Source organism: Calypte anna, chromosome 9, assembly GCF_003957555.1.
Source record: "Calypte anna isolate BGI_N300 chromosome 9, bCalAnn1_v1.p, whole genome shotgun sequence".
NCBI lineage: Eukaryota > Metazoa > Chordata > Aves > Apodiformes > Trochilidae > Calypte > Calypte anna.
The window spans coordinates 24,089,633-24,116,156 of NC_044255.1; the positions used below are offsets into that span (position 1 = coordinate 24,089,633).

General features: G+C 40.5%; 1 protein-coding gene across 1 annotated transcript in view; it reads right to left on the reverse strand.

Moving 5' to 3' along the window:
• Positions 1-26,524, reverse strand: part of RSRC1 (arginine and serine rich coiled-coil 1) — a 127,594-nt gene that overhangs the window by 43,507 nt on the left and 57,563 nt on the right. Inside the window, exons 5-6 of the mRNA XM_030456109.1 lie at positions 25,629-25,665; positions 10,940-10,991 (exon numbers count right to left, since the gene is read on the reverse strand). Of these exons, the coding sequence (XP_030311969.1) occupies positions 10,940-10,991; positions 25,629-25,665 (89 nt within the window). The remainder of the gene's footprint in view (positions 1-10,939; positions 10,992-25,628; positions 25,666-26,524) is intronic.

A 26,524-nucleotide genomic window follows, 5' to 3' on the forward strand; every position in this document is an offset into this window, starting at 1 on the left:
TTTGCTGGGTTTTGAAACATTTTCCTCCTTGCTAGGGTGGTGATGACATGGCAGAGGACACAAGTTTTCATTCCTCTTGCCTTTTATTAAAGAAACCATTTGTACCCCAGTGCAAGTCTTTAATAAGCTCTTGGCAACCTGGCTAAAATAACTGCAACTTGAATTCAGCAAGAACTTTCCTTGCTTCTGCATACTGATTCACACCTGGAAGAGGCACATCCAGCATTTCACTTTAAGAAAAGAAGACAAGAGACACACACATCTATCTGGGTGGGCACACCTCTGGTTTATACCTGCCAATATAGTGTTAAGGGAATACTTGGAACCACTGTCTCTACCATTTCATATCAAGAAGTTCTAACTTTCCTTAAACAAGGAGCCAGGGTGATGCTTCACTCCCAGCTCAGCCCCTCCTTCCCATCCACACTTTGGTTTAGGATCAAAAGCAGATTGTTGGTGCTTGTTCAGGTCTCCCTGCACAGCCAAACACCAGACAAGGAATTAGGAATGTTAAATGCTACAGGCAAATATAGCTCTAGGCAGTTGGTGTAAGTTTATTCATCACATAGCTGGGAGATATTTTTTGTAATAAACTCAGTGAATAGACTTCTGAGTTGTTTCCATGCGATGCTCTCTGAGCAGACCTTGCAGGTACTTTTTTCAAAGGGGAAAATACTCAATTTGCCTTTAGATAAAATTATTAACACACCTAATCCACTACTCAAAGCAGCTGTGAGACTGAGGCCCAACTCTAGAGAGACATTATTTTTTATGGGGGAAAAAAACCCTTTGTCCTCTTTTTCTCTTTTTTTTTTCTCTCTCCACTTCTGACACATTTCTGTCTTTTTCTCCAAGTACACTTGCATGCTTCTCCATTTAAATTTAAAAGCATAATTAAGTTCTGGTATCTATGGGAAGCAGCATGGACTGAACACCAGCAGTGTTAGCTGGGAAGTGGGAAACTCACTGAGCAGGATTCCCTCTCCCCAAAATAAAACCACAGCAGGGAATGGTGACCTAGGAGCAAAGTGAAACATCAGATCAAGTTCCTGTTTGTGCTACAAATATCCAGAGGATCCAGAAAGAGCACTGCCATTTACAGTAGTATAACATAGAATCATAGAACTGGCTGGGTTGGAAGGGAGCTCAGAGATCATCAAGTCCAACCCTTGATCCACTCCCCCCGTGGTTCCCAGCCCATGGCACTCAGTGCCACATCCAGGCTCTTTGGAAAGATCTCCAGACACGGAGAATCCACTACTTCCCTGGGCAGCCCATTCCAATGCCTGATCACCCTCTCCAGAAAGAAATTCTTTCGAATCTCCAACCTAAACCTCCCCTGGCACAACTTGAGACCCTTTGTGCCCTCTTGTCTTGTTGAAAGTCGTCTGGCAAAAGAGACCAACGTCCACCCGGCTCCAACCTCCTTTCAGGGAGTTGCAGAGAGTGATGAGGTCTCCCCTGAGCCTCCTCTTCTTCAGGCTGAACACCCCCAGCTCCCTCAGCCTCTCCTCATAGGGTCTGTGCTCGAGTCCCTTCACCACCCTGGTTGCCTCCTTTGGACCTGCTCCAGGACCTGAATATCCTTCCTAAACTGAGGGGCCCAGAACTGGACACAGGACTCGAGGTGTGGCCTCACCAGGGCTGAGCACAGGGGCAGAAAAAATTAGTTTAAAAATTAGTTTCAAATATAATTATGTTTACATAATTTCTAAAGTATGATTTTTAAACAATGCCTATTTTTATAGAAATTTTTACTGGTAGGTCTCAAGAAAGATTCATGACAACTCCTCTTAGGTCACTCAAAAGTTAAATTCTTCATTAAGCATAAAACTTCATGACATGAGAGGTGGTAATCCTTATAAAAAGCCCAACATAACATCACCACTGGGGGAAAAGAAAAAAGTCTCTGCAAAACACCCACTACTACATTTTAAGATTTATTCAGTCGACACCTCATAATCATCTCTAAATCTAATGGGACACAAATGCATTTCATCACAGATGAAAATCTTCAGCGACTGGTAAAATGAAAATCAAGAAATTATTACAATCTAGTAGTTTGGCTTGCAGCAGGCATTAATCAGAAATCATAATAAATCCACATGCTTCTTCAGACAGCACATTAGTCACTGAGTTTTGGATGATAAGGACATTGAGTAATGGGCTGGGAGCTGGGAGGGTCAATCATAAACTCATCAAATGCTTCATTTAATTTCTTAATTTGGACAAACACAATTTGTTTATGGGAAAGATATCAGGTGTTCTTGAATGAATAATGGCTATGAAACCAAACTCCATTAATCAGTTCTTGATTACAAATGACTCAGAGATTGTTTGTTCTAATTTCATTCATTTGGGCCAACAAAGAAAACACCAGCAAACGAAACCACTTGGAGAAAATGGCACACTTAGTTCTCCTCCATATTTAATGAAGCTGTGATAAATATTCTTTCAATATCTGTAAAACAAGGATTTTATTACCTGCTAAAGACTATTCTTCTTTCAAGTGAAAAAATTACTCTGTGTGATTTACAGGAAAATCATGTAGGCACCAACCAAGATCTTCAGGTGCTGGGTGACTGCACCTCTGAGCTCAGAGCAACTTGGATTTCAGGTCTTCCTGAGAGGACGGATGGGAAAAGCCCCAAAATGGCAGGTTCTGATTGCCCCTTGCTGTGCCACATTTCAAGAAAATGCTGCAATTTAACATCTTCCACATGCAGGTGAGTGAACTCCACCAGCCTAACACTGAGCTAAGAGGGAAACAGGCCCATGGTGTGGACCAGGAGTCACCAGTTCCTGCTGGCACCAGGTTCTGGGACATCACAACTCCCTAGTTGGACCTCCCTGAAACCATTGCTCTGCCTCAAATGGCCCAAAAATTCATTAATAAACAGAATTAACCTGCTGAATGGCAATGCCAAGGGGCTGGAGGGTGAGCCAGGCCTCCACAACTCCCTCCAGAGCAGCAAACCTGCAGGATGTGCAGGATGTTCTCCCTTCTCATGGCAGGGAGAAGGAGCAGGGATATTTCCTTTCCCCCTTATTTTCCCTTTAGCCAGCTGGGAAGAGGTTCTGGACAAACCTCACACCTGGGAATTGGATGGAGAAGCCCTGAACATTTAGCCCCCAAATCCCTTCCCCTCAGCCCCAGCCAGTGCTGCTGAGCAGACTGAGCACTTTAAAGCTTTTTTCTGGGCATCCAGAGCAGAAAATCCAGCCAAATCCTCTCCTGTTTCCCTGGTAGAAAATCTAAATTGAAGGGTGGTAAATATGCAGAGATGTAGAGGGTCCTGTCCTGGCATTTCTTGGGGACACAGGTTCTGGGTGATGCTTTAATGCCCACAGACCCAAGAGGCACCTACACAGACAAGATGAAGTGACAGACTGGGGGAAATATGAAAAATAAATATTTTGCTAGCAATAGGACAGAACATTTCCCCAAAGGGATGCTTAAAGAGAACCTAGCCACACAGCCACATATGGTTTCTGCAGCCAAAACACTCTGTAATTAAATTACTGGGCAAAGTTGCTAAATATGAATTGATATAAAACTTAAGCTAACTGAAAAATTGTCTTTGACTTAAGATCAATAGCAGGACTGAAAGATTCATCTGCACATAATTAGCACCCATATTTGCATCAAAATCATCTATACCATATGCTACAATATTACTGAAAACCCATTAGTTATAAAGTGAGCCTGAGATACTTTTGTTTCTTAGCACAAAAACCAAAAAAAGTCTCAGATAAAAAATCTAACAAAAAAAAAAAGAAATTCTAAAGGCTTTGGAATTATTTCTAATGACAATAAATGTTCATTAAGCAGCAAAGTTACTGTAAAGTCTGCTCATGGGCTCTGTTTGATGTTCTGGCATCCCTGTACCAGGAACTACTCATTGCTTCTAAATTAGAAAACAAAACACATTCTACAAAACTGGCTCCAAGTGTTATTTTTTTAATCTCTTGTAAGAACCTAAAAGAGGTCCAGGAAGTGACTGACTTTTGGACACCAATACAATGGTATTTTAAATTGTGTTCCACACTCATTTTACTCTCTGCTCAAATTTGCTTAATTAAACGTCTGTATTTTTTCAGCAATTATGAAAATGAAGCTGAATTAATTATTGATTAATCAAGTGTTAACTTTGCTCACCAATGACAGCAGCTGCACTTCAAAATCACACACTTTGTAAGGACAAGACCATTTATTTTTTTTTAAATTACTTGAAGTAATGACTCTCTCTTTATACAGCTATAATTTGGCAGGGAGAAAGTATATTTTCTTTTTTTTTAGCACTCTACAGAGGTTATGGAGCTTTGCCAGGAAATCAGGGGCAAGGAATGGATGAAGAAATTTAACTTTTTAATTATTTTAAAATTTTTTTAGGGTTTTTTTTCTTCATTTCTAGCTACACCAACAACTTCTCAACCCACTGGGATGGTTTGATGACACTTCCCAAGCATCATTCCAGTTTATTTCCCTTGGAAAGAGCAGAGGCAGGGGAAGGTGACAAACTCCAGACTCACTACAGATCAAAACTCCCTCCAGGGCTCACAGCTTTGCAGACCCTGTGGAAATCACCACTCCTCCTCTCCTTCCAGCAACATCTCTTCTGCAGCCTCTCAGCCACCAAATGTTTTGTTAAGAAATGACCTTAAAGCTTATTTATTAAACCTGAGACCAGGACCAATCTTTTTTTTTTCCTGGTTTTTTTTTTTTTTTCCTTTTTTTTTTTCCTTTTTTTTTTCCTTTTTTCCCCCTTTTTTTTCCCCTTTTTTCCCCCTTTTTTTTTTCTTTTTCTTTTTTTTTTTTTTTTCCCCTTTCATTTGTCTAAATATTATGCAAATCCCAGTCTTGAAAATTCAGGAGTCTGAGTTTCTCCTCCGACTGATTTCTGAAACTGTGAAAAGGATCTTTGGTCTCTTCAGGACAACCCTGCAGAGGCAGCTTCATGAAACCCAACCTACAAATTCTTTTAAATCACTTCATTAATCTTTTGCCATTTATGTTGTTACAGCTTCTTGACAGAACAAGAGCATCATCCAAACCTTCTCTGTTTGGTGGTTTCATTAGGAAGAGATTCTTATTAATTCACATTCTCCTTTAGCCCAGGCTTCAATAACTGCTTTAAACACTTCTAAAACTGCAATAACACTTTAAAAAAACATTTTTAGCCCCTACACCCATGTTTGTGGCACAGAGCTCAGTAAGACACCTTTGCTCACACACCTGAGATTTTTGTAGAAATAGAATTAAATTCAAGTATCCCAAGTGCCAATAGACACTACTCAAACAACTGTTTGGATGGAAATGAGAGTTTTATATTAAATGAGTGTATTATTAAATGAGTGTATATTAAATGAGTGTATATTAACCTGAGTGTACCCACACAATAACTGTAATATCTCTTTTGCAATATTCAGCAACTTTTAGGCTTGTTGTGAGTTCAAATTCTCACAATTTCTGGGGAAAGCATTGTTTTGTAAGTTATTTTTAGATTTCCACGAAACAGGCAAGATATTTTAGGTATTATTTCATCCTTTGTGCCAATTCATATTACCCATTTTTCAAAAACTATTTGCTTAATTAGAAATTCTAACTAAAGCCTTTGAGTTTTCAGTGGAAAGAACACAAGCAGCAACATCAAAAGTTAACAAAACCCAAACAATAATCAGAACAAAAAATCCATAAATATTTTCTAAATCTGGCACTTAAAAATGAGCACTAATAAAAGGAAATTTTTCATACTTCTTGCCACCTGCCTGCCTTGCTACTTTGCATAGCCAGAAAAGAGCAAAATAGAGTCCATCCTATTTAACTAAACAGTTTTTATTAAAGTGAAAGAAAAGCAAGGATCTATGAAGTAGCAAGTGATCCTATTAGTTCCACCAGACTAAAATCATACAGTCTACGTATGTGGTCCTTTCAGCCACATCTGTTATGAGCCATTTTGGTAGCAGAAAGTAAGGAATATTTGACTATTTATTTAGCAGGCGCCGAGAGCAAATCAGGATTTTTCTCCCCAGAAGTGTGTTATGATGGGCAGGGTTTTTTTAAAAAAGCAGCAAAAATTAAGACACTTAATTAATTAACACTTGCATTTTTTACACCAAGCAAGGCCAAATGAGTTGTTATATTCCATGCTGCTCTCTTTAAGGGATATGTAAAACGTACCAGAGACGCGTGGTGTGAAATTAAAGGGAGCAATCTGATAGCATCATTCAAAGATAATGAGGGAAATATCCAATATCCAGAATTGCTGCCCCACAGATCTGATAAGTGGGGAAATGCTCGTGATTTGTATTCATCAGTTCTGGCTGCAGACTGCTAATGTCACCTCAGTGCCTCCGTTTGGAAGTTTCCTTTAAATAAGCTCAGTCCCCAACCCTCTGCACAGGAGCTCGAAGGCTCTTTGAGGGCCAGATTGAAATGCAGATTCCGAAAATAGATCAGTCACTTATTTCAACTCTAGACCTTTGAAAATCCAGATCAATTGCCTTTTGTCCTCAGTCTTTACACAGAGAGCAAGAAATTTCTGCTTATGGCCACGGAAAAACTTCTCCTTTGGTGACGGCAGCGGGATCGATGGGCTGGCACGGCCACGGGATCTTTCTTATCAATACATTTCCATTGCGGGGCACTTCTCTGTGTCTTTCTGAGAAAACACCAGTGCCATTTACAGGATTTAAAGTTTCAAGGTTCCCTGTCAAGCCCGGAGGGTTTTGGTGAGGCAGGGATCGATTCTGGGCAAACTCTTTCCTTTAAAATCGGGGACGCGAGAGAGCGAACGCTGAACTCACCCCCCCCCTTTCCCAGCTCCCACCTCCAGGGCTTCTTCTTCTCTGGGTAATGAAGTCTGGGAAAGAAATCACAGACACCCAAGTGGTTTGGCAACTGTAAGTGACAGAAGCTGAGCTAAATCCTCTGTTTACACTGGGGATTAGGCGGGGAGATTGTGCGGGCAAAGGGAGCCGTGGATGGTCAAGGGAACCTTCTCCCTGTCAGCCCGTGGGGCAGAGCCACAAAGCCCCGGCCTGGTAGGAAGTGACCCAGAAACCTCCCCCTGCCCCAGGGTTTATACAAAGCCAGGCTGCCTCACAGAAACTCCATATGACCATGAACTGGCCTGCAAGCCCTGCCAGGAGGCCTCATTACAGGTCTACAGAGCCCAATAACAAAAGCTGAAGAGCTTTAGCCGAGGGATGATCTGCTTTATACTGACTTGAGAGAGTCCATATAGAGTGACAAAAAGAAAGAGGTTTAGCTTTAAAATTCTCCCAAGGGACAAAGCATTGTGGCTAAGTCTGGAAGGCCCACATGCAACATACTTCAGATAGGCTTAAACGTCCCACCCTCCCGACATTAACATTCAGCTACTGCCTGCTTAACATCTGCTCAGCCCGGGCACGTTGCTGGGATATTGTCAGAGGATGCTAAAAAGGCTCCAGTGTGCTGAAATATTAAGAGATGTAAGTAAATAAAACCCTGCAAGCAGAAATTGAGACCACACAACTTCTCCTGAATTGATGGGTTTTATAAACTGAAAATGGGTTGCCCCAAAAATGTAAGGGGAGTGTTTCAGTATCTTTAAGTATTGTTATAATGTGAATAAAGATACTGACTTTAATCTAGACCCATCCAAGAAAAAGCTGCTTTAACACAGTGCATAGCGAAGTCAGCACAAAGGACTTCAGAGAGAAAATGTCTTGATAACAATTTATTACCTGAAAATAAAACCATCTTCCTCCCCTCACCAATACAGGCAAGTTTGGTTTGGTTTTTTTTTATTATTTTACCAGCTCTGCCACAATGAGAAGTTATAATTCCCATCCCCATAGCTCCCCCCTAAATAAGTAAATAAATAAATAAATTAATAATAATAATAATGGTAAATTTAAAAATCTGGTTTGCTATGTGTGATCTTTAGGCTTTCAGAGAAATCAGTTATTATTTCCTAAATTAATACCTAAGTTAGACTCCAAATGCAGATTTTCCCCAAGATACAAAACATCTCCAGATCCTGCTCAGTTGGCCACTGGACCTCCCTCCCCTGCCATCAAGCACCTCTGCTGATGGAACAGCAGTGAAGACAACACAGTAATGTATAATTAATTGTTTTTAATTAGGGCCATTTCCTAGAACAGGACTTGGAAAAGCTGACATGTCGAAAGCCCTTTCAAAACTGCTTTGTCCAAACCTGTAATATTTTTATTTTATTTCAATATTCAACTTTTTTCCTCATGCTTCAAAGGCCATGGGGCTAAAGCCATTAAACTCCATGTCAATAGGTTGATGGGAAGCAAAAAGAACAAGACACACAACAAACATCTTCAGACTGAGAAGACAACTCTAACATCTCAATATTTCACTGGAACACCAGGAGAAAAAGAAAGCAGAACCACAAGGACTACCTAACCCTTTTTGTGCCTCAATTCTTTTGGCAACCCCAGCCCTTCCCAAGTGCCCTTTGCCTGCAGCTGATGTTGGTTTTCTTACCAGCCCAACACACATCAACAGAGAGCAACCAGCTTTTGGACTGACACTTCCTGTGCTTGGAGAAAGGTTGGGAATTCCTGCTTTTCAATTTGAACAAAACACCCTCAAGCCCCTTTGCTCCCTGATTAATCAAGGGCCCAAAAATGCCTTAAAACCCATGGAAATGGATGGCTTCCAAACATGTTTGTTCCTGGGCTCCATCTGAAAAAAGCACCTGAGCTGAAGCCCTGACATCAGATAGTTTTTACTGAATTTTAGGAATGTTCCAGGTACTGAGAGAACTATCAAATGAAAGAAGTTATCCATGCACACACACCTCTCCTCCCAGCCCCTCTCCCATTTTTCAATGCAGAGCTTTCACCTCCAGTAGCAGCACTGGCAAAGGATGCTTTGGAATTTATGATGGGGCTAAACAAAAGGGGAATTTAGGTAGTAAGATGCAGACATTAAATTTGGAATATCATGAGACTACGTTAAATAGCAGGTTATAAACTCAAGTGTTAGATAAACGTACTGCTGCAAAGGGCCATAAGCAAACTTCAAATCCTGAATTTAAAGCCTGAATTTAAACTCAAATTGTTCTTATTTCCTATTGACAGCCTGGAAATGGCAGGACAAGGGGAATGGAATTGCCAAAGTATTGCATGGCAACAACAAAGGGACCTTCCCAGGTGCTTCTCCAACACTTCACAGGAATTCTGTGCTGCACAGAAAGTGAAAGTGTTTTGTTTGCCCAAACCCCAGGAGAGGACAGGGCAGTAACTCCCATTAAAATGTAGACAATAGATTTTAACTAAAGCACCTCTTTTTTTCCACACTTAGTGGGATGAAACCAGCTCTGTACCATGGAAATCAGACATTCCAGAAGTTCATTCACAGGTTGGGGATGGATCCTGGGTCAAGCACTATGTACACAACCCCAGCTCTGCTCCCCAGCACTGAAGTACAGCTTAAAATTTACATTTTATTCAATTAAATCACACAGCATCATGCTACAACTGCAACAATTAATCTGGGGATCACAAAACTCCTAGAAAAGCTGCTCAGTACCAATCTAACAAGTTTATTTTTCCAAGCTGCAAGGTGGAAAAAGTGTTGATTTTGCAACGAGTAAGTACACAAAAAGATATTGAAACAAGGTTATTAACATTTCCAACACTCCTCTCACACCAATTTAATCAAAATTCAATTTAATTGACTGAATACAGGACTGCAGGAAGAAGGTGAGGGGATGAACTCATAAATGCCTGGAATTACTGAGACTTCAATAAAGCCAGGAAAGAACTTGCTGCATTTTGGATGGCGAGAGCAACAAACAGATTAACTCTCTTGAGTTATTTATGAACAGCTTGCAACTTCAATCTGAATATCAGCCTTCAATTGTGAATATTTAAATTTAACAATGTCACAGACCCTTTATTTGCTTCTGAAAATTTTGGGGACCCAGGTCCTGATGATATACAACCCATAGGTATCTTTTATACACTTCCCAGGTGTTAAATTAAAAAATGAGGTGTGATAGATGGGAGCAGTATTCACAAATTGTGCTTTTTGAAGTCAGGGCTGTCACATCTATTTTATAATTATATTCTTCAAAGACTTATTAAAAGTTATGGAGAACAATGAATGCATTTGAAGCTGTATGGCTAGATACATTTTTGAAAAAAAAAATATATATTAGCAGTGTGAGAAGATGGGTATGCCTTAAAACAGCAGCTTTCCATAAGGGGAAGAAATAAAAAATGGTTTTTCTTGGAAATTGCTGTTTATAAGTTAAAAATACATATATGAGAGGTGAAAGCTGAACTAAAGACAAATAGATATTTATTACAATGCATACGAAATAGGCATCTTGCCTTCTTCCTTCCCAGTGCTAGAAAAATGTTTCTTCCTGCAGAGAACTGGGATTTAGATCAGCCTCTCCAGCTGAGCCTTTGGGAAAGCTTACCTCGTATTTCTGCTACCACTTCAAATCAATAAATATAAATATCTACATGCACTAATCTGATATGCAGATCTACATGCACTAATTCATGTGCTAAAGAATAAAGGCACAAAACCAAATTTTTGAGAGAACAGAATAAAGTCACAGCAGCAAGAGGACAAACACGTGAAGTCTGAGTGGTGGTTCTCAACAGCAAACAAAAATTATTTTTATTTATCTATTTGTCTTTCTATCTATCTATCTATCTGTCTGTCTATCTATCTGTCTGTCTATTTATCTCCTTAAAGGGATTCCCTAAGTGCCAGAGGTGATGCACACCAGTTTCATCTTAGCCAGAAACTGAAATGAGCTACAAGAGAGAAGGACTCTCTTAGCATTTTTCAAAAAGAAAAGTTTAAAATTACCACCTGGAGAGGTTTCATTTTTGTGATATTACAGAAGTTCAACACAGTTTTGAATAAGAGAATTTGACTTTTAAAAGCAACACTTACCAGCTGCCTCAAGCACCAGCTGCAACCTGGCCTTGGCCTGTTCAGCAGGAGTCTGAAAAGAGAGGATTCACAGAGCTCCATCACCCACATCACACCAGCTCACCCACCCTCAGCTCCACACCAGCCACAGGAAATGACTCCCATCATTTTTGAGACAGGAACCATGAGAAATGTGCAGATCTGACCAACAAAACCCATCCTGGCCAAGCTGAGCACTGATGCCCACCCTCCAGCACCTTTCTCAGGCCCCCCACAGCAGAGCTTCCCCAGCTCCTGGGTGACCTCATTACACAGCAAGACACAGCTACCCATCTGTGTTCAGAATTTGGTTCTAATATGATTAAAACGGTGAGTTTTTCACACTTCTTGTTATCTGTTTTGATTTCTTCCTCTCCTTAAGGTATTTCTTCACATCTGCTGGGCTGAGGAACATTTTGTTGGCTGTGTCCCCACTATGCTAATTATCCCAAGTGATGTTTTACTGTGTCCAATGTGCTTGCCAACCCTCTCGTTTCGAAGCCACTCAAACGTTTCCACAGTTCAATTCAGACACAAACCCCATTTGTCACGGAGTTCAGAACCCAATTATTTCTGTAAGCATCTGAAAAGTTTGGGAGGTTTCTGCTCTGCACTAAAACCAAAACACGAGGGAAACGTTTGGTGTCATCGTTCAACTTCAAAAACTTTTCCAGGCAGATACTGCAGCTACAACATTTCTTCTGATGACCAGTACACCCTCCCAGTTTCACCCCATTAACCATACAAATGTTAATCAAGGTAATTAGGAGAAGGGCTTCACTCTGGACATCCCATCTGACAATGCTCCCTCAAGCATGATTGCTGTAAAATGTCATCTGTAACAATAACTAATTGTTTGACTAATTCATAAAAGAGCCAATTTCTGGTTTTAGGAGCTTATTTATTTTTTATTTATCAATCCTTAGGTTTGCATTATGTCTACATCTACCAAGAGAGGCAAACTTACAACAAAGAACAATTCCCTTTCTACTACAAGAAGTTACAGACAGCTCTTCTCACTAGCAGTTTGAAAGATGCTACATCCAACCACAGAATAGAAAAGGCAATTTCAATAGAGGCCCAGATTTTAATTGTCTGATATTTTCAGTCCAGCATTTTCCTAGCTAGTTGCAGAAACTCAGGATTATTGGGCAAAATTTGTTGTCATAACCACTACACCACTGCTACTATCACAGTTGAAGCTTCTTGGTGACAGCAAGAAAAATCCTGAAATTAACTGTAAAAATACCTTCAAATTTCTTCCACTTGCAATGAACTCATTATTACAATCTATTTTGGCATATTAAATATGCCAAAAGAAGAAAGGGAGGAGATGAAGGAAAAGATCTGCTTCCCATCCAGAACAAACTTGCCCAACTTGCCCCGTTTCAGAAAAGCCATTCTGGGATTTGTGGGTTTTCCATTCCTGTGACAACTTTGGGTTAACAAGAACCACCAGGGTCACTTCAGACCACAGTGGCAAACACCAGGAATAGTTCCATGGCAAAGCAAATACTGCCTTAGCCTCCCAGCACTGAACATGAAGCTCCAGCAACACTGACACTGAAATGCTCCACACAGCCCAGATGCCTTTTCCCACTCCTCTCAGGGAGGTGTGAACATCTCTGCTCAGAATAAAGCAAGGCAGACTAAAAATTCTTCCTTTTCTCATTGATAACCCATTGGAAACAGCAGAGGAACTTGCTTTGCAGGTGTTCTCTCCTTCACCCTGACCTCAACCCAGCCACTGAAACCCAACAGCTCCATGGATGCTGGTACAGCCCCAGGAGAACCTGGTACAGATGCCTTGCTATTATCAATCAATATGCCCCAAAAAAGGAACTGGTGAAGGATTCTTAACCAAAGGCTGCTAGCTGGGCTCCAGAAAGCTTTTGTCCTACTGGTGAACGAGGCCAATGCCCTGAGAAAATGGACAAATTAATGTGAAACTCACAACTGGAGCCCCAAAGAAGCCGTGGGCAATGTGTGAGGAAGGCTGACTCCTGGAGGTCAGTATTGATTCACACCACTAAATGACAAAACTCAGATAGGCCCTCAGGAAACTTGGAAAAGGTGAAATGATTGGTGTAGGAAACATCATCAGAGCAATGCTGAGCTCAAGTTGGAAAACAAACTCTCCTCCTTTCCTTATGGGCTTAAGCAGAACACAGAAGGAACTCAGAACAGTGTAAAAGCAAAAATAGCACCAAATATTTACAGTACAAATGCTGAAGGTGACAACTAAGTGTAAAAGCAGGGAAAGAATTCCCTAAGAGGCACCTTGTAAAGTGACAGGAGGCAGGACAAGAATCCCTAAGGACAGATAATTCAGCCATGCCAGCAGTGTCATGTTTTGCTTCCAAAACATTCAATTCCAGCTTTAAATTGTACCAACAATAATTAATTACCAGGTTGGAAACAAGCACTTCATTTCAGTGACCAGATTTTCTCTTTAAAAATCTTCCTGCTGCTTCTGATGCATGATTAAAATATTGACTGACAAAACAATGTTAAGAGTGAAAACACACTTGGGAAAATTGAGAGGAAAGTTTGAGTGAAATAAATTGTTAGAGTCCAAGCTTCCAGGGAAGAACCAGCTGTGATCATTGTCAGGTATGGTGTCAAGTGTGGTCTTGCCTCTGCTGGAAAACATGACATTAGCACAGGAGTCAAGCAATGCTGCTGCAGCATTTCAAGCTGTAACTCTCTCTTACCTCACCTTTTTACAAATACAGATCTTTTTTCACCCAGAACAGGTCACTGATGTTTATTGTTTCTGCTAGAACTGGACCTCTTCAGTTCCTCCTACTCATCACTCATGACATTGGTTGGGTATAATTCAACCACAGGACTTTTCCCTCTGGTAGCATCTCTACAAAAGCCTTAGCATGACCCTGATCAAATTTGGGGGTTTTTACAGGTTGTTTTTTTTTTCTCTCTGCATTTGCTAAAGACCAACCTAGCAGTCCTTAAGCCCTCTCCATTTCTGCCAACCAAGACCAGAGAGAGGGCCTGAGGAGCTCAAGAAAAGGTTAAGAAAAAGTGTAACAAGAAAAAAAAATGAGTGAATACCTTACAGAAGCATACAGCATAAAAAAGGACAAAACAAAAAAGCAGACTGAGAACTTGTAATCATTTTCTTTTTGTCACATGAGCCAGACAAAGAGAATGAACTGGATGGTGGCAAATTCAAAGCATTTTTCTATATTAAGAAATAAAAAAGAATCCCAGAGAAGAATTTATACCCTGAATTAACAATATAGAAATGCAATAAGCATAGGTGGCACTGTCTGAATTAAACCCCAACATTTTCAGACATAAATCAGCTTAAATAACTGGATGTTAACATGACAGTGATGTCCATTTGGTGTTTCTCCTCTGATACAATCCATCTGTAACATTCAGATAGAGGATACAGCAGGACCAGTGCCCTCACCTAACACAGATCTACCTGTCCCAAACCCCCTGAGTCTCTGACAAACTGTGGAAATGTATAAATTGGGAAGATAAACCCCATAAGAGATGGTACTGATTCTGCTCACTTTAAAAACAAGATTTTTCCCAATTTGCTTTCTGCCCACAATTATATTTCTACTAGAAAGGAGAATTAGGTTTTACTACTACCCAGCTGTATAAAAATGTCCAGCAGCTAACTACCAAACATCATTTTTATGTTCTACTCACGTAACAGTTTTGCATTACTGCTACTGTGGAGGGTGAAATTAGGGAGAGAAAACAGAAAAAAAAAAAAAAACCTGAGGAATCCACAGGCTGTTCACTATCTCCAAGAAGCACAGTAGAGAACTAGAGAGAGCAATAAGCAGAAGTGTTTTTATTGGAAAATCCCTGGTATTTTCTTACAGTACACAAAGAGCCTGGGCAGGAACACACAACATGTTAAGCTTAAGAAACAAATGATGCTCCTTTTCCTAAAAAAATTATACTTTTTATGGCATTCCCACCAACACATGAGAGCAATGTGTTGATGCACAGCACTAAAATGTTCCATTGCAGCACCCAAAGGGAACGGGGCACAAAACAAATCTTGATCTCAGATGTTGTCAGATCTACACAATTATCAAAGCAAGATATACATTAATTATAAACAGAAAAATCATGTAAAGCATGGAATAAAAGTGATAAAACATCCTGACTAGGGAAGGACAGGATAACTGGAGGGGACTCTGAGCAACCTGGGCTGGTGGGCAGGGGGATGGAATTAGATGAACTTTGATGAGCTTCAAGGTCCCTTCCAACCCAAAGCAGTCTGGGGTTCTATGATTATCCCAAAATAACAGAGGAGGAACCAGAAAAGCCATTTTTCCCACTTAAAGGCCAGAGAAAGAACAGAACTACTGACAAAGTGCCAAGCCCAGCTTAACTGGTGACAGACAAGAGATCTTGGTGGTACCTGCTGGAGGAAGGAGCATCCCCCAGCCACAGCCAGGAGGAAGGAGCTGCACCTTGATGGAAAGGTCTGGGAAACTTTTCCAAGCTGTGCAGATAGCCCTTTCCAGTCCTGCTGAGTCCAAGTCTGCCAAGTTATCAAAACTGGGAAGGAAAGACCTCAAAAGGGAATGAGAGGGCCCAAAGCTGTGGTGCAGAGCCCAGAGAGGAAAGGCAAAATTGTTGGCATCACTAGAAAGTCTCAGCTAGAAGGCTGCTCAGCAACCTCAGGGAACATCAGAGTTCTCTGTTAAAATAACACAAGGATATTTTCACTCCGTGCTTTTTGTCCAACTGAACTTCCACCCCAAATTGAGATCCAAGGGATAAATGCATCAGATTGTCCCTCAGCTTAACACTTTGGCACGTGCCACATCTCAGAAGCAGAGGATCAGAAAATCCTTTTCCTCCCATCATCCAGGACATAAATGGTAATGAAAACATTTGGATTTGTTAACTTTAATCACAGATTCCCTACACCCCCCTCACTGAACCAGGTTTTTCCTCCCAGACAGACCCAGGTTTGCCCAGCATCCTCAGAGCCCCTGAGGGATCATCACACCCAAGGGGGTAAGGAAATAAATGGTTCTTTAACTCTTATCAAATCAGAACTTGAGAAAGAAGCAACAATGGCACTGGAACAAAATAAAAGGCAGAAGGCAAGGTCTGTGGCAAAGAGCCATGCAGAGCTCAAACATGTGGCAGTGATTTCCATCTGGCATCCAAAGCAGTTTGCATGTTGCTCCAGCAAGTGCTCCTCTAGAAGGACCCTAAAACATGATGTATTAATTTCAGTGAAAATTATTGAGGGGAAAAAGGAAGGAAAATGGCCTTATACTGAAAGGGGATACAGAAAATGGATTAACTTGCCATGAGAAATAGGTCGAGTTGTAAATAAGATTTTAAAAAATTGGCCAATCCAGGTCTTTTAAAAAGGAAAAATTACTGAAAATGTTAAACTCAGAGCCATAAACACTGCATGCATGAGGTCTTTAATGAGAGAAATAATTCTGCATCCACATGCATACTAAAGGATAAAAAATTATCACCCCTTTATTTAGCAGCAGCCCAAAATATCCCCTTTTTATTTACATTCTTGTGGAAACACAGTAACCATCCCCAAAAAAGTCAAGGTGTTGATAAATAGAAGAGCTGATGGAACTCTAACATCAACATCTGGTCATTGTTCTACAAATTAATGTGCTGCTTAATGGACCCTCTGAAAATTATTCAGATTACAAATCTCTGAGCTGGATTTGAGCTGAGAAAGATAAAGCTTTGGAGCAGCACGGGCTAAGTGCTAATCCAAAAGGAAAGCCAGCAAAGGTGAGAACAATCTCCACTGCTTAAAAAAAATTATGAGGTTGATGATGCTTAGCTTATAAATATGGATTTCTATTTATCACTGCTTTATGTTTCTGGTACATTGCATTAAAAAAAAGTGGTGTGTGGAAGAGTGGTTTTGAAGAATCAGTATGGTGATAGGCAATTTATATAGCTAAGGGGAAATATATATATTTAAATTCCACTCTGAAAACAAATGTTTGAACTCACACATTATAAACTGCTCTTCCCACAGCTCCAGTTGGAGTGACTAGAAATAAAGGAGCACACAACAGGTAACACAGAGGAATTAAACACAGTATTATTAAACACAGCTATGCTTGAATTTCTGCTTCATTTTCTCCCACAAAGAGATTGGTTTTGCCTAAACACATCCCTGACAGAAAAGGGGAAGCCAAGGGAATCTCTGGATTGCAATGCAGCAATTGTAAAAGCAAAGGAAAAAGATTTGGAGGATGAGAAAAGCATTGTCAAATATCCCAGACATCTCCTTACCTCTGAATTAGCCCTCAGCTGAACAGTTCTACCCCCAATTACACCTGGTTACAGAGGAATTAATCTGAACCCAATCAATATGGTATCCTCTGAGCAGAGCATTTGCTCTTTGCTATTTCAGACTCCGTGCTCCAACTCCCCTCCCCGTGCCTGTTTTTCAGGCTGCCTTCCAGACTGTTTTCTCTTATTTAATAAAAATTACTTTTAGGTTGTGTGCTCTGAAATGACTCTTTTGACCAATAAATACAATACCCCATGTTTTAGGGGGAACCATAATTAATCAGAGAGGTGGCTGCATAAAATCAGGGTGCACCCCCTTCCATTTGATTTGGAGGCCATGTATAGTTACAGAAATTCCTGGCTTGTTCTCTTCTCCCAAACACTTTCCTAAGCCCCAAATTCCTCTCCATTATATGTAATAAAAACCATATTTACCAAAGCTCTTCACACAAAATCATGAGAAGAGGAGGAAAAAGAATCCCCTCAAACAATCAATTTGATGAAGGTCTCAGTAATGAGATTAATAATTAAAGGCCCCGACGTGAAAATGTTTGTTTGAGAAAACCCTGGGAGGAAATGGATTTAAACTTGTGGAGAGTGAAGTAGCCTCCATAAAGTTCCTTTATGTATTTTTCCACAATATGCACAAAACCAGAATATGAAATCAGAAACATTTTACACATTCTCATACTTCAGAGAGCACTAACAGCATTTTACTAGTCGAAAGCACTTTATCTTCATGTCTCTATAAGGCAGAGTTGGTGCATAATAATGTAATTTATATTGCCTAAATGTTATTTTGGGAGCATTGCATCATTTCTCAAACTTCATGACCTTTACAATTTTCTAAACTTTTATTTCCCTCATTATTCTGAACAGATTTCATTACATATTTTGAATGTAAACAACCCTGAATAATGATGGAGACCATTACGTGTGTACAGCTCTGACAATCGTGCATGAAGCCGAGATGGAAACCCAGTGCATTAATTTACCTCTCATCTCCGGTAACTGCACTCCCATAAAAAGTTTTATACTCAACTCACATAAATCACGGGGAAGAAAAATGAGAAAATCTGGTGGCTAACTCATCTTCTACCATTCTGCGAAAATGAAATTCACTGAAATACCTATCAAAACTGCAATCATCAAGAGATAATGTCTTCTTAGGTCTATCTGCACTTTCCGATTTAATTTCCTCCGTGCCCTTGACATCCACAGATACCATTAAGATTAAGCACGGAGAGTAACTGAGCAGTTCTCAGGTTTTGATATATGGGGCCCAGGCACTAAATGTAATATCATCATTTGGAAATTAATGCAATATTTCTTTTGTTAGTTTTTTGACTCGGAAAGCGGGATGAACGCTTGGGTTTCTCTCCAGTAATTTCCCCGTCGGAATGACATGCAATTATGGAGAGAGATGCACCTGGGCAGAGGTCAGGCAAATTACTACAGCCTTTAATGAGTGGAGAGATCAAAATGGAGCACACTGTTGCTGCCGAGAGACGCCTTGCAGCCTGCTACATCAAATGTGATGGAATCATTAGAGTAATAAGCATGAAAATCTGGTTGCAGATTAACCTGTGGTTTCATGCTGCTTTCATCTAATGGGGCGCTGTGGAAATCTTGTCAGCTTTTCATCAGCTGCGATCAAATTACCGAAATTGCGCTCAAACCGCTGCTGCCACTGGAAACAACGTCTACAAGTGGGGGTTTTTTTTGGGTTTTTTTTATGCAGATGCCAAGGAAAATAAAACTCTTTATATTTTACGGTGTTGTTTCCTTCATCTGATCATTCGTATCATCTGTCGGCAACGGGGAAACGTTTCTGTCCTGATCTGCCTTTTCAGAATTACGGCGTGAGGCGGTCGTCAAACAAATTTATGGAGTAAATATGAGAAGGATCAGGAGGAAAAATCAAAATGAAAAAAAAAAAAAAAAGGAATGAAGGTCAGGCAGAAAAAAAAAAAATAAAAAAAAGGTCATTATTACTGACCCAGCTCCACCAAAACAGAGCCGTGCCGAGGCAGGGGTGGGAAGGCACTTTGGTGCCATCATTAAATGAGGATGATCAAAGTTTATGTTTTAATAAAGACACAAAGACATTAAAAGTAGCTGGCAGTGTTTTATGTGGAGTTGCTCTGGTTCAAGAGAATGCTGCTAATAGCAAGTGGCAAGATAAAAACTTGCTTCTTTTCAAAAGTTTCTACAGAATCCGTCGCCCTTGTAATTGCCAACTCTGGAAACCCTTTGAATGTTCTTCCATTAACATATCCCATCCACAGGAGTGGGATATTAGAAAAAGTCCAGAGTTGTTTGATTAATATCTGGTCTAGAAGCATAAAAATTTTAGAACAAATAGAAGTGGTGTGTGTACATTAATTTAATACAGATTCAGCACAATGGGTTCTCCACAAATCCTTCTCCTCTAAAGAGACCCTTCAGCAGAGGAGCCCATAACTCATCCCTGTAGGCAAATATAGCCAAACAGAATGGGTTTTTTCATGGATATTCATAAGCCATTGATCTTCTGCTGTGTGATTACCTACTAGGAACCTGAGCCAAAGCCTTTCCTACTGGAAAAATTTCCAATAGATGGACTGCTGCTGCCTAAAGAGGGTGAGTGGCTATGATGTCCCCATCCCTGGCAGTGTCTCAGCCCAGGTTGGATGGGGCTTGGAGCAGCCTGGGCTGGTGGGAGGTGTCCCTGTGCATGGCAGGGGGGTGGAATTAAATGAGCTTTAAACTCTCTTCCAACCCAAACCATTCTGGGATTTTATGCTGTCCTGGAAAGCCCACGTTGCAGAAGTGAGAAGCCATCTTCATCAGCCACCAAAGGGTCCCTTTCAGCAGGGGACACAGCCTGACACCTCTCCTCCAAAAAAAACCACAACAAACCAATCTCCCAAGTTCCTGCCATCCTTGATTTTTCTAAGAGCTAAAGACACAGTCAGTGTCTCTTCAGGCTACCAAAGTGGAAGTCCCTAGAGTATGTCCCCATACAAAACTGTCACTTTGACCACAGGTGGGCCATCAACATTCCTTTGGGCATCAGTGGGAGAGACCTCCATGCCCTGTCTTGTCTTGGTCTCAGCCTAAGACAGAGTCTTAGGAACAGAGTCAGTGCTCAACACACCTATGGATAAGGAAACCTCATTTAGGGGATCTGCACATGAATCAGTAAGTGATAAATACTAGAGGGGTTTTGTTTCAGGTTACTACAATACTGCCACCAAAATATGGTAAAGGCTATTCTGTATCACCACCATCTACTTTGGGGAAAAAATATAAAAGATCCTTTTTAATTAAGTTTGATGGATCACGTGAATCGAATACTTCAAGAATGTGAGCATCCATATGTAAAGCTCCTGAGACATGCCTGCTTTTCTGCTCTCTGTGGTGCATTTTCAGTCAGGAGTAACACTTTCCATGATTCTGTGATGCCCATAAACCATTTTATGAACTGAGGTTCATGCACTTCTCAGCATGGCAGATGGAACATGATGAAAAGTAACATCCATATTCCATATGTTAGATAAAAGTGACATTTAAGATACTTAAAACATTTTTTAACATATATAAAATTTTCTTTCCTTCTCACCTCACACCCTTTTTACAGGAATACATTCTTGCTACCTCCAGGTCATCTGTGTTCACTTGCAGCTAGGGATTTGCAGAGGGTGCCACATTTTCAGCTGTAACCTCACATTAGTCAACAACACTTTGGGCTCAGTGCAAAAAATCTATGAATCCAACAGGAGAATTTGGTGTATGTCCACATAAACACAAGTATTTACAGTGAGCTCACTCAAAACGGTTACTGAATTACAAATAATACTTTGTCTGTGTATTTATTTAGCTCTGTTTTATAAAAGGGCTGTAACACACTTATTTCTGTGAACTGCTAAGAATTCCCAAAAGGTTGGTTGTGATTATATCCTTGCCAGGAAGCCCTGAGCAGTGGCTGTGTTCCCACACGTAACACTCCCAAAGGAATCACCTGAGCACCTCCAACCTTCTCCATAGGAAAGTACCAAGAAAATTCATGTTTCATGTTTTCCTGAACAAAGAGGAAACCAATGAGCATTTCAAGTGTTGATCCAAGCAGAGGAGTTTGTCTGCACGGTGCCTGAACTCTACACACACCCAAGGAATGGGAAAGATAGGAAGAACTGGGAAGCAAAGAAAGGTACCAGAATATCCCATGGCATCAGCTACAGACTAAAACCTCCAAGGGTTCTGACACCATCTCCCTTCCACCTGATGACAGAAGGTTTTACTTGGGCATTTTTGTATATTTTGATAATTCCCCATCTTTAGAAGCCCTTCTGCACGACTGCTCCAGGCTGGAATTCTTACCCCCTCACAGGGATGTGCTAATCCCATTGCCCAAATGGGAAGAAAATAAAGTTATAAAGTTCAGACAACCCATAACCCAGGCTGTGCTCCTTCTGACAGTGTGGTTATTGTGCTGGAGTGGGGGGGATTCACAGAATAACCTATTTTCTTATAACAAAAAAGTGAGGTCCTAAACTACCAGTACAGGACCTCATGGCCATGTTCCCCTTCTCCTCTAATCTGACTGGGCTAAACCTGTCCCCTCCAGAGGTGCCTCATCAGTCATGTCACCCAGGAGGAGAACTTGAGGAAAAGCTAAGACTGGGGGTGAAATGATAACCCCTCCAAGAAAACCCAGGTGGCTTTCCTAAGGGATTTTTTTCCCCAGGTTTTGATGATGAGCATGTTATAAAATGACATGGGAGAAAAGCATACCTTTAAAGAATAATAGAAAAAGGAAAAAAAACCCACAAGAATTTGTGAAAAATCTTATTTTCAATAAAATACAATTAAAATGGGGGAAAGAACCAACCAGCCTGTCAGCCTGACACTTCTCCAATAAGAGAGAAACGAAGCTTGCGGAAATAATTGACCAGCATGGAATGGTGCCAGGATAGCAAGATAAACATAATTACTCATATTAAGAGTGTTAATGAATTGTTTGTGAACACAAATAATTGGCTGCTTGGTTTAAGAGCTCATTAGAAAGCCAACAATTCTATTAGAGGCTGCTGTCCAGTTGCCACCCTCGGACCACTGAGCTGGAACCAGCAGCAGCCTGAAGCTGAGCCAGGGGCAATCAGAGGGAGCCTGATCTCTGAAATCAAGAGAAAAAATAAAACTATTATACTGAGTGGATAAGGATGAACACTTTGGGGATGAAGTGTTTTGCTTTGTTTCTTTGGGGTGTTTGGTTGTTGATCATTTATGGCAATTTTGCTCCCAAAGAGCTGCCAGGCAGAGTGAACCAATATCAGTTCTGAATTAGTGACCTGGGTGTAGCTACTCACGACCCATGGTGCAACTAAAAGTGCAAATTGTGAACTCCAGCAGGCTCCTGAGCAGGGGCAGGGTGACAGCAGGGGGTTATTGATCAGGACACTGCTGGGGGCAGCCAGGAACTATGTTCTTACAAAGCAGTGCTGGGCTGCAGGAGCTGGGAGGGACAGCTTGCTCTCCATCACTTCGAACAGGCAGACTGCTGCCTGACCACAAGGACAAGCAGGTTATTGCTTGGAAATGTTGTGCAAAAGGCAGATATAAGCCAGCTCTGCTGAATAAACCACACGCACGGCTCCACGGTTCTGGTTTGGGGTTTTTTGTAGCACTATTAATAGGAAACAGGACTTTTTCAGAGTTGCAGATAGCCAAGCAGCTATTATTCCAAGGTTTCTACTGTCTGTCAAAATCTGTTACTCAGAGAAGGAATTAGTTACATATAACTCAGCAAAAAAGCACCACAATATTTGGAATACAAGGCTAATTCCTTTCATGCTTAGAATTCCAGTTTCTTTCCTGAACTAATTTATTATTCTAATAACTAATTAGATATAACTAAAAATTCTGATAACTAATAGCTCTCTAATAACTAATTATTTCCTTTCCTTCACACCTGTGTGTAACCAGGACACACCATGTGTAACCAGATGGTAGATACCAGGACAGCAGAAGTTACTCCAAAGGTTAAGGAGTAAAGTAGGCTGCAGCCAAGTGAGTGGGATACACTCAGATAAATCAGGTAGGGACATACAGACCCCCCAAGGATTATATCACAAGTTGTCTTTTTTACAGAGGGGATTAAATAATAGATTACCCAGTCAATACAGAGTCCTCTTTTTTCATAGAAATGAAAAAAAAAAAACCTTCTTCACAAGTATTTGGAGATGCAGTCATTTAAAATAGAAGAATCAGAGCAACCAAGTGTATTAATTCTTCTGAGGAGCATTGGAGGCCAATAAATTTTATTTTATTGGAGGCAAGTTCAGGTCTTGCTGAACTTGTCTGACATAATGTTGAGCTAAAATATCATCATGCAGTCCCAGTCCCAACTGGGGGTGTCTTGGGAAACAGCTCATTTCCTTGAGCACCCTTTCCCAGGACAGATTTTCTATGATCAAAGGGAAAAAAAAAAGTCTCAAATCTGGAGGTTTTTGACAGATCTTTCAGAGAAATACAAAGCAGCTAAAAGGTTATTGGCTATTAATATGGAATATTAGTTATCAATGGGTTATTCGACAAAATATTAGACATATAATGAGTTACCTCATCTAAGAGCTTGATGCTGATAATCAGAGAATCTGCCCAGTTGGAAGGCACCCATCAGGATCACCAAGTCCAACTCCAGGGCACCCCCAGGACCACACCATGAGCCTGACAGAATCATCCAAACCCTCCTGGAACTCAGGCAGGCTCGGGGCTGTGACCCTGGGGAGCCTGTTCCACCTGCCCTCTGGGTGAAATGTTGTCAAAAGCATCATTACTCTGCTGAAAGTCTTTGCTCCCATAGCCCAGAGAACCCTGACCACGAGTGATCACTGTTCCTGACCCAGTGACCACACTGCTCCTGGTCCAGCTGTCCTGGTTTGGGCAGCAAGACAGAAAATCACCTTTATCCTGGCCCAAACCAGGACACCAGCCCTTCCCCAGGCTCCTCCAAGCTCTTCCTTCCACACCCAGGGTTTGAGGTGAGATTATAAATCAGACCTGCAGCTCCAGCAGCACTCCCAATTTAGAAAAAGTACCAGTCATGGTCATCTGTCAAGACTACAGCATCTTTATAATGCATTAGAAAAATTCTCTGAATCCATCAGATTACAGCTCCCTGACACCAGTGGAGGAATGAAATGGTTTTAAAAATTTATTTAGGAGATTCCACAAGCATGCCAGATACCAATGCAAGTAGCAAACAAGATTAATTTTCAAACTGCTCCAAGGACTATTCATAACTCTCAGCTATTTATTCCATTTACAGGATTCAAAACCCTAGTTGCAATGGAACATTTAATATGCCACCGTTATAAAGGGGAAACTGGTGACAACTCTGCTGGAATATCCATCCTTTTCATCCCACTCTTACTCCAAGGAGATATTGGTACACAAGCTCCTACAAATCACATTTCCCAACTGATTCCCAACATGGGAACCAACAGCAGAAAAGCCATTTTTTCAAATGCCCAGGCAAGACACATTGAGGCAAGGCTTGACTTTAATAGCAGCACAGAACAGCAGATAGTATTTGAGATATTATCTGAAAAAATTAAACATGAATTTAAAGACTTCTCATGATGTAGGGAGATCCAGGCACCATTAATAGCGACTGGTTTGATTTAATGAGATTTAATAATCTGTTTAGATGAACTACTTAATGTTCTGATGATTGCTGATCCTAACATCCTTGGCTCAACGAGCTTCCAACTTGTGACAATATTGAGTTTTTTGCAGTTTTGATCAACTGATTGGTTTTTAATGCCAAATATTCCCTTCCATCACTTGTGGTTTGAATATGTTTACTTAAACCAAAAATATTTTGCATCTCAATTATTATTTTATACTGCAGCACTGAATGGGATTTAAGTCAATACATTATTCATAAAGCAAAGACAAGAGAAAAAACAAAGCTGTGCACTCCTTTCAAAGACTTCAAATTACTAAAACACACCAGATTTATGCATGCAATATTTGATTGTCTCTACGTCTCTTTTTCTTTTTTTTTTCTGTCACAAGTTTGTTGGTTTCAGATCAGGATATGCCAAAAATCCAACACCAAACAATTTTTGTTTATAATTAAGGCAATCATCAATCCAAGGATCGTAGTCCATTTTATTTCATCTCTACATCAAAAAAAGTAATTTAAAAAAAATTAAAATTCCCTTGAAATGGTAAGATAAATGAAAATGTAAGTGCCTTCACATAATAACAGTGAGCTGACCCTCTGGGAAATGGTTGACTTTCTCAATTCAAGGTATTCACAGCTCATTCAAAAGTGTTCATTTGGAATGCAGATATCAAAGATGATGCAAATGTTCAAGAGAAAATTAAAACTTACCAGATGTTCTAATCCAGCTTTGATGTTTGCTGGGTCCCTGTAACAGAAGAACAAAAGTTCTAAACAGTTGCTAAACCCTTGTCTACAGCAATTTATGTTGAACTCAGAAATGTTACAGCCATGTAATTTCTCAAACACTTAAAATGTTTACTTTTAATATCTTAGCCATTACAATATCTCAAAAACATCAATTATCCTAATGTGCTAACAACACAACTAATTAAAACCTCCAGTTCTCCTGCCCTAAAATCACTATAAACTGCTGAATGCACCAGTTCACTTCAACCCCAATATTCTGAATACAGTTTACCCTCTGTTCATATTTGAAGTAATATGAAAATTTAAGTCAGGGGCTCCTGGTTCTGCTTTGCCACTACTTCAGCAATAAAATTCTCCACCCATTTACAAAGGTGATGGAAGGAATGAATCCTGTATTAACTATCTAGGTCATGGCAGCCACCCTGAAACTTTGCACTTGACTCCTGGCAGCTGAAAAAAAAAAAAAAATAGACACAAAACCAAGTAATGTCACATAAAGACAGGTACAAATAAACTGGCCCACAGTATCCAAGGAAAGCTACTGAAAAGATACTGAAAAGCAAGAACTTGGAGTGAAAATTGATCCTTAACACATCCTGCTATGTAAAAAAGAGAAAACCAGAAAGAAAATCAAAGCAAATCAGTATTGAACCTCCCCAAATGCCAAGCTGCTCCATGAGAAGTCTGCTTTCTGCTTCCAGAGATGGAACTGCACCCAGCTGGAACCTTGGACAACCAGGAGAAGCTGCCCCAGAATCATAGAATCATAGAATTGGCTGGGTTGGAAGGGACCTCAGAGCTCATCAAGTCCAACCCTTGATCCACTCCCCCCGTGGTTCCCAGCCCATGGCACTCAG